At 39.8% G+C, this 9,610-nt stretch overlaps 1 protein-coding gene across 1 annotated transcript; it reads right to left on the reverse strand.

Moving 5' to 3' along the window:
- Positions 1-239: 239 nt before the first annotated feature.
- LOC140241738 (retinol dehydrogenase 11-like) lies at positions 240-6,096 on the reverse strand. Its single transcript, XM_072321489.1, has 6 exons — positions 5,907-6,096; positions 4,235-4,474; positions 3,252-3,344; positions 2,562-2,747; positions 1,708-1,814; positions 240-806 (listed from the first exon to the last, which is right to left on the reverse strand). The coding sequence occupies exons 1-6, from the start codon at positions 6,058-6,060 to the stop codon at positions 630-632; spliced, it is 957 nt and encodes a 318-aa protein (XP_072177590.1). The 5' UTR covers positions 6,061-6,096; the 3' UTR covers positions 240-629.
- Between the last annotated feature and the right edge of the window lie 3,514 nt (positions 6,097-9,610).

The following is a 9,610-nucleotide window of genomic DNA, read 5'->3' on the forward strand; positions in this document are numbered from 1 at the left end:
TATATATATATATATATATATATATGCATATATAATATATATATATATATATATATATATATATATATATATATATATATATATAACATGGGAAACATGTTATGATAAGGACCTAAAAACCCGGAAATTAGCAAATTATTTATAAACATGTTCACACACATGTGTAACAATACATACAATGTAGTTCTATTCAAATACATTAGTCATACAATAGGCTCATCCATTGTTTCATACATCATAATTTATTACAAGAGTTTGAATTATCAAAAACTGAAATGTGGAGCATGATTTAACACTGGAATATTACCTATGCCATTTTCAGAGCACAACATGGAAAGGATGGCAGCTACTGCTTATGGTCCATCATGGCAATTTTGAAAATGGAATTGTGGTTTATCACTCTGAGACAAACAGTCCAAAGTACACAATTTCTCATTGTACCACTGTGTGAAGAGAAAGGCAATTACATGAGGCTTGTCCAATATCCCACGAATTGTCTTTCAATTGATTACACCACCTGAGGCAGACTCCCTGGTCATCAAGGTGACAGGACATTCTGACAAGGCTGGAGACCACACCCTGTTCTAATGACAGCATCCACTGCTTCCAACCCATTTATCTCTGCATCATCAATACAGTCCCGTTAGCTTTTCACTCGTCTCCCAGAGTTTGCGAGCAATCCCATCATCCCTTGCCCTGGCAGAGGGTACGACGGCTCGACAGTTGTCAAAGTAACAGCCAGAGAGGTCTTTGACATCATCCGAGACGGCAAGGTAGAGAGATGTCTGAGCTCCAACCTCCGGATCCTGCAAGGAGCAGGAATGATAGTCATAACTCTTTACATCCCATAGCATTTTTGCTGCAACGTACTTAGCTATGTATTACCAAAAGGTATGTTGACATTTAGTGAATTCCTCCCTTACCTTGGCCCTAATGAAAATTAGGGCGAAGGTACAAACATTGTCATACGTCAAATCATACAGTGCTGGTGAGGAGCCTTATCTCATCTCTATACCTAATCGTTAGGGTCAGAAACACTGCTGAGTGACAAACAGAGCACAGTTTTTAATAAGATATGGTTGGGAATACATGTAGTAGTTCTAACACACAAAATATCCTACTATGAAGCCTGCTATCGAGGAAGACTCTTATTTTTTATCATCTTACATTGTTAGGGAATACCATCAACAACCTGATACTTACATTAGGGGTATGTGTTTTCATTTAAACATTTTCATAAATTCAAAGATATTGGATTTACATGAACACAGGACTTGCAGTATCAGAGCAGAAATACAGCTCGAGTATCTGTAGACAAACTGTGTATATGCAAAGCAATACAAAGTTAATTATGTGATCAATCCCTCACTTTGCAGGCAAGATGCGAAATGAAAGATGCCTGAGACATTCTGGTGTCAACAATGTACATGTCGTCTATGAATAAAATTCTACGCCACAATGAGGTAATTATGTGAAAAGTCCCCTCAACTTGTAATTAACACATTTCAATTAAATTCACATTGCCATCTTTTGGGCAGAGACACATAACTGAACACCATGGACTCCATGACTGTAGTTTTGGGCACAAATAAATTGAACTGATTATGCCATCAAACTATCTTTTTTATTTGTCAAATTCGTATGAAATTAGACGAGATGCAACAGTCCACAAAATGCCTCACTACGGTATATCCAGCTTTGTTTTACCTTCCAAAAGAGAGAGCCAAAGATGACAGATATAAGCTTGAGTTCTGGTCTGTAGCTTAGCAGTGAAGTCCTCACAGTGCCAGGGTGAAGGCAGTTTGCAGTAACTCCTACAAGGAATGTGTATAGTGATCCCAGTAGCTTTGGCAAACAAACTATATTTTTACTTTACACCATAAAACTATTGCTCATAACATCAAGCCTTTCCACAATTGTTCTCCTTTTTGAATGATAAAGTTTTACCATTGTTTGAAATATCAGAACATGTGGTTCCATTTCAGATCAGGTATAAATATCTATGAAAGAATAAGACACTAAATTCCGGTAAAATCCAAAGTACAGTGAATTTACCAGTAGTGAAGTGTGTATTTTGATGAGCTAAAATTCATAAAATCCTTTGGTATGAATTGATGTATGGCTTAGCATGGCACATAAATTGCAATATGATGAAGCTGCATCAATTCTTGCAATTTTAATGGATTTATCATTCTACGACAACAATCCTCATCATAGGGAATGCACATCTCTAATAACATCCACACCACATTTCTGAAGAACAATAAAGTGAAACTGTCAGGTGTGCTAAAAAGCTTGCTCTGTTTTAAATTTAGCTTTGCTGATTTACTAATTTGGATTAATTATTCAGTCCATGATCAAATACCAATACCATAAAGTCAACCTTACTTCCATTCAGCACTCCCCCTCCCCCCCCCCCAAAAAAAAAAACAGATCTGTAGGCATAACCTTCATCACTGGACGAACCTGCAGTAAAAACACTGTGTTCAGAATATCAGAGTAGAGCTTGAAAATCTAGGAAAGGCCTTTTGACGATGGAGCAATGAAACAGAGAAAGTTACCTGTGCCCTCAAGACGCTTGCTGAGCTCTCTGGTAAACAGGATGTTGGCTAGCTTTGTGTGGCCATACAGTGAGTAGCTGCTATAGCTCCTCTCAGCACATAGATTATCAAACTCGATGCGTCCCATGGCATATACCACAGAGCTGACATTGATGATGCGACTTGGGGCAGACTTCTGTAAGAGTTCTAAAGGCAGAAAAGGTAACTTTAGTAATGCCTGAAACTTTGGATTACATTTGAAAAAAAGAAAAAATCAGTCTGGAGAATAATTCACACATCATCACCCAGCTTAAAAGTATAAAAGAACCTTGTCAAGTGCTGAAATAATATATTTCAAACAAATACATACACTTATAACTACCAGTGGTACATAAATTATTCTTTTACATTCCTTCCATACTAATTCACCTCCCCTCCCCCTGAAATAGATTGCATTGATCAAAAGAGCTGAAATTGAAGTTCAAATCACATATTCACAAACAAACTTCCACATTGCATGACACAAAATGTGGGCCTTGCTGAATTAAGAATGTCCAAAGATTAACATGAAAGAACTGGATGTTTCTGTATCCATCAATGGCATTGATAAATTGGACATGGTATGATTTAATCACAACATTGTCCATTCCTATCACTGTGAGGGAATCCTTTTCTTCTGGAAGCTACATTGTAAATATGCTTAATATTTACCTAGGAGGAGATTGGTCAGCAAAAATGGGCCAAAGTGATTCGTTGCATAAGTCATCTCTAAGTGATCTTCTGTGATCGTCTTCTTGGCTGGTGCTGGAAGTGGAACATTGAGAAAAATGTTGGACAAAAGCCATTTATCTCAACCAGACCCAGCATACGTATTACTGTATGAGGAGTGGGAATTGATTGTAAGTGCATGTGTGTACAATCCCAGAGTTGCACCTGTGTGTATTGTGTATTATCTTAACTTGTAACAACATTCTGAGAATCACAAACACTGATAGCATGGCCTAAATTCTGTCGTATACACCCATAACTATGCCCTGATCATTTCACATGGGATCTTGTTGAATTACTGATTACTAGGTGTTGTTTTGTGTTTTTTTTTAGTTTTGTTTTAAAGTTTCAAGAACACAGATATTGCCTGCAAGTTTATGTCAATGATTCTCACTTTACTTGTTTACTTGAGGCCTCCATCCATTTCAAGCTTAATCGCTTACGATGGTGGTCTCCTGCATTCAATGATCTCTGTTGTTTACTGAAAAATACTGTATATCTTATTTTATGTTTCTGTGTATCTACATTGCTCAATGCAATCACCCATGTGTATCTATTCATGTACTGTTAAATCAATTTATTTCACTGCACTTGTTATTCTTTATCTTTGTACTTTTCGAAGTTTGTATTCAAATTGTATTTGATTGAATGCAGAAATAAAAACAAACAAACAAACAAACTTACGGTAACATAGAAGTAGTAGTACTGCATAGTTTCTGTTAGATGAGAGACCTGCATGTGAATCTTTGTTACCATTTACTTGATTTAGGACATGTGAAAAAAATTCTTTACGTTGTTTGGCGTCACACCATTTGTAACCCAGTATGAGTTTTACGCAATCTATTACTGGCATTTTCAATACAACACTCTTATATTGCTCTTAGGGGTATTATTTTAGAACATGCATGGGACAAAGCATATCCTACCAAGAATGCCTGCATTGTTGATTAAGACATGCAATGCTGATTCTTCCTCTTTCAGCTCCTTTGCAAAGGAGCGCACTGATGCGAGGGATGACAGGTCAAGCTTCTTCACACGGACGTCCTTGTTCCCTGTGGCAGCGATAATCTCGTCCACGGCAGCACGACCCTTTTCCACATTACGACAGGCGATGATGACTCTGGCCTTCTTCCGTGCAAGAAGTTTGGCGGTGGCTTTGCCAATACCTGTCCAGATAAAAAAGGACAAGTTTCGAAGACCATACCTTCTTCAAAGCATGATTTAGCACATGGTCTGATTACCACACATTGTGTCATCGATTCAGAACATCCTACACACATCAAAGTGCACAAAGAAGTTGGCAGCTATTTATTATGTGGGGGATGGGCAGTCCCACAACTGTTCTCCAACTACAATATGATTATAAAGTTGAAGGAAAATTTTTCTAATTGACTCTGCACAAACAGATAATGGACATACCCCCTCATCATACGTCTTCAATCCAAGAACATTCCAGGCCGGGCCTGGGAAGTCTTTCTCTTCAATTTTGATGTTTTTGGTAAATGCAAGCCACATGACAAAGAGGCCTAGTCTGCCAAACCAACATGACGTCTTCAGAGCTACCAAGTCTCACGCATTCTGCGTGAGACTCAAGCATTTAGGGGCCATCTCACGATCTCACGCATGACACCCATTTTTCTCACGCATCGGGCGAAGTCTGCAACTTGGGCCTATAATGATGAGCATAGCTCAAAAGATAGTTGCAATTGAAGGTATATTTCCCTTTTGTCTTTCAAAATAAGTAAAAAATAGTCACTTAAGTATGCACCTGATCGCACCATTTAACTTAAGAGCTAAAAATTGAAAAAGCTCCCTACCGTGGGAGGCCACGGGGGGGAGGGGGACCCCCCTCCCAAACCCTCGCTCGCGCGCACATTCGCATGCCAAGATGCCGAGTCATGAAAATCTCACTCAGAATTTTTTTTTGAACTTGACATCCCTGCGTCTTCTCCAATACTATGGTACCTCATATTCCAACTGCAACCAGCCCTATCTCGTGAACTGTGTGAAGGAGCACTCCAGGGTTACTCATAATAAGGGTCATATTCAAGCCCTTTTCTTATATTACATTCTGATTTGTACGTCATACTTTTACAGAATTTAACATGCCGTTGCAATAATTTCCTTCCGTCTAGAACTAATGGTATTTTTATGTGCAAACAGCACAGTCGCTATCGGCTTCCTGTAAGTGCATTTTAAACTTCTGTGTCATGCGCAATCAGGTACGAGAGGGCCGGGGTAGATCACTGTGCACGCCGCGCTGCCGGGTTGAGTCAGGCTCCCCCCTCCCGCCCCCCCCCCCCCCAAAAAAAAAAACCAAAACAAAACAACAAACACAACAACAACAACAACAACAACAACTTTCTAACATTCCCGCCATATATTAATATATTATTAGTAAACTGCGTGATTTGCATCAACTACACAACACAGTTCGGGAACAGTTCAGTGTTGTGTCTTGTGATTTCAATTCAGCTGAAGTTATGAAAGGCTTGCCGATCCTCAGGCCTCCTTCCCTTCGCTCAGGACGTGGACCCTCGGCCCTCTCACAGGCAGCAGCTGAGCGGGCAGTATCGGCGGGGCAAACGGACAACTCACCGTTGCTTCCTCCAGTGATTAGCACTGTCTTTCCTTCCATGCTGTACCTCTCCACATCTGCAAATCTTTGCGTTACCCTGATGAAAAGTCTGACTGCCGAAACGATAATAGCTGAAATGACGAATAAAAGGAGTAAAAGCTCTAGGACAGTCATTTTAGCAGGCGGGTTGTTGGGCTTTGTACATTACAGTGTACCACTACTAGGCACATGCAGTACACTCGGAGATAGTACGATCCCATTCGCCGTCCGTGGTCGGTCCACGAATGCTAAATGCTAGTCTTCTTCAAGGCTCATCACGAATTTGACAACGGTAGTCGCTTTTCGTGTTCGGGGGGGGGGGGGGGGGGAGGACTGAGGGGGGGACGCATTTCCCCCTCCCCCTGTTGTTGTTGTTGTGGGGTTTTTTTTCGGAGGGAGGGGGGATCGCCTCCCCCCCCCTTTGTTAACTCGACATTATTTGTTTTTTCTTTTTGTTAGCATTTTCTAACGGTAAATTGTACCTGCGTTCAAAAGATACTCAGTAAACATTTCTAATCGATTAATTTTTTTTTGTTTTTGTTTAAATTCACCTCCATAAACCCCCTCTTACACGACGGAGTTTTTGCATTTTTAGAATTGAGATTGAATAGTGTGATGCACACTTTTTGTTGAATGTTTGGTCAAAATGATATGTTTGCCCCTCCCCCAAATATTTTCATGTGGGGGGGGGGACCAACTGCCCCTTGACCTCCATGATCGACGCCGGTGCATATAACGAGGGGCTGTTACATTTTTAGAATTCACTCACGAAAATATCTCGTTGACATATTTTTGATGGAATTTGGGAAATTATCAATCCCTATATGATAAATCTATGGAGGGGAATCAAACTGGAAACTTAGGGATAATTGAAAGGGGATATCCTCTCCTATATACACCAGGGAACTTTTACATTTTTTTTTTTTTAAATTGAAGTGACAGATCTGGTGAACACTTCTAAAAGTGTACTAAGACTATGGGAAAGGACCCTAAAGGGGGAGGGTGCGGGAGGGGGTATATCCCCCTCCCGTTGCACGCGAGGGAGAATTGCATTTTCAGAATTGAAATTCAACAATCTGGTGCACACTTTGGATGAAATATTATGACAGTTCTCCATTAAAAAAAACAAGAAATTTTCCAAAATCTGTGGAATTACAGGGGCAAAATGGTATATGTTTGCCCCACCCCCAATATCATGCCGGTCCCAGAATCGACACCCCTGTTCGTGTGGGAGGGGGATACCCCTAATTTCTCACCTCCGCCCTTCGGTCCACCTTCATAAACTACCCACAAACACTACAATCCTATGAAAGCTAGGGATTTCAGATCGAAAGCGTTATAAAACATGTTACAAAATAATAATAGTGGCGAACACTAACTCTTGTGATATTACTAATTTAAAGCAACAAGCTTTATTCCGTATGTGCATCACGTCAGCAACACATTGTACGTCAAAAGACCAAATTGATTAATAAACTGATGTGGTTCGTACATATCAACCTATCGAGGGAAAATGCAACTTGTTGACGTCACAATGCAGAATTGGGTTGATGAGAAAGTAATTTGGTTGGATTATAAAGAGTGATGAATAGCTTGACACCACAAAAAGTTCAGAATCATTTAACGCAATACAGTCTATGACAAACATGTTGTCACGTATAAAACAAAAGCAGGGCCACCATGTTGAGTAAGAGTGACTTTAAAGACGCATTCTGTAACACGGTGATATCTTCGCGTTCAGATATTTCCGCGAATGGCAGTTGATCGGACGATAGCATTTTCGCATTTCGTGATCTTCTTATTATCATAGCTGAAAAATAAAATATCGTACTGGTAAACGCTCAAAAGATACTGTGTCTTCTCAAACAAATTGTTGTGATAAAACATGGCTTGAAATGTTAATTCTCTCACAAAAAAGGAATGTTATTCCACGGATTTAAAGAGAAATTGGTCTAATTGCAAGTATAGCGTTCAGCTTCAGAATGCGCAAAATACATGCCATGCAGCGACAGATTATTATTTTTTTGATCAAGAGATCATATACATGAGAAATTCGCGAAAATAAAACCACCGCGAAAATTTAGCGTTTAGGTATGGCTTTAGGTAGCATGTAAACGTTTTAACAGTTGAATTCACTTTTTCTTTCCAATAATGAAGAGACACTTATGCATGCAGATAGAAGGACACTCCCAGTCTGACCCTGTTTGTTTGTTTGTTTGTTTGTTTGTTTTGGGGGGTTGTTATCTATGAAACATGGGCGTAAATCCCGGGGGGGATGGGGGGGATATATCCCCCCCTGAAATGGAGGAGGGGGGATGGCCTGTACAATCATCCCCCCCTGAATTTTGAGGGGAAAAAATGGAGGAAGCAGAAATGTGATTGTATCAATTTTGGCATATTGCATGACGTTTGTACGCCGGCCTTCAGACAGGTAACAGAGCTGAACAGTATTCTATCTTATAGGAAAATGTATAATTTTCTCAAGCGCTCGCTCGCTTCGCTCGCTCGCGAAGAAAGTAACATCGACATACACTGTAAGGTATGACTCAGGCGTTGACAACGTCAAATAGTATAGGTCTACATGTAAACATGCTATGACGCGAGTAACTGGGGACCATCTGCAAAATATGTACGAAAACATACAAACAAACAATAACAACAACTTTATCACCATAATTATTGAATCCCCTCCATTTCCCGAATCATTCCTGAGAAACGACAGTGACTGATGACTCAGTCAGGATACATCTATGGGCATACCAAGGGAAGATCAGGGACGTTGAATCTATGGGGGGCAAAGGGGCATTTGCCCCGCCCCAAAGGAAGTGTTTAGACAGACAAATCATTTATCCCCCAAGCAATTCCCGAGATGAGGACAAATCTCGAACTTTCCTAATGGAAAATTGTCCAAATATCGCCAGAACTATGCACCAGATCGTTGTATTGCAATCATGAACATGCAAAAGGTCCGCTATACAGGATAAGGGATAAACTTTGTACACTTTTGACATAGACGTATATTCCCTAATTTATCAAAGAGTGTGCAGCAGATCTTTCACTTAAAGGCATAATTTACCATTTGCAGATGAAAGCATTAGTGCTTTAAAATAGTTCTAAAATGTGAGTTAGGGATAGAAACAACCACTGTCAAAATTTGAATCCGTATAATGGATGTTAAGTGTTGCTAAATACACAAAATGTGAACAATAGTTATAATAAAAATGTTTCCAGACTAAACCGTATACAGTTACGGTGTATTGAGAAAAATCCTGATATCTCCTTATATTTTAGGTTTTATGGCAAATATTTCATATGGTAGGATGTTTTATGATACAACAGACCTACATATATGCATTAAATGTGATATCTTGAACATTTTTGAAATCACTGCTCCCAAAGGTATACTGGACCTTTAACAAAAGCAACCTAATATGTATAGAGGCGTCGATGGGGGGGGGGGGTGGTTCTCAAATAAAAGTGGGACAAACAAAAGCGAAAAATATAGCTACAAAACGGCAGTTTTTGGAGTGTAAAATGTTAAAATTTTAAAGCTCGCTCGCTCCGCTTGCTCGCATTTAACCTCTATGCCATTCTCCTGATGTTGCTGCCAGTGATTGACAGCAGGTACACCCGGTGCGCCCCCCTTAATATCCCAAGCGAAAATATAGCTACAAACGACAGTCTT

This window comes from Diadema setosum, chromosome 18, assembly GCF_964275005.1.
Source record: "Diadema setosum chromosome 18, eeDiaSeto1, whole genome shotgun sequence".
In the NCBI taxonomy this organism is placed as follows: domain Eukaryota; kingdom Metazoa; phylum Echinodermata; class Echinoidea; order Diadematoida; family Diadematidae; genus Diadema; species Diadema setosum.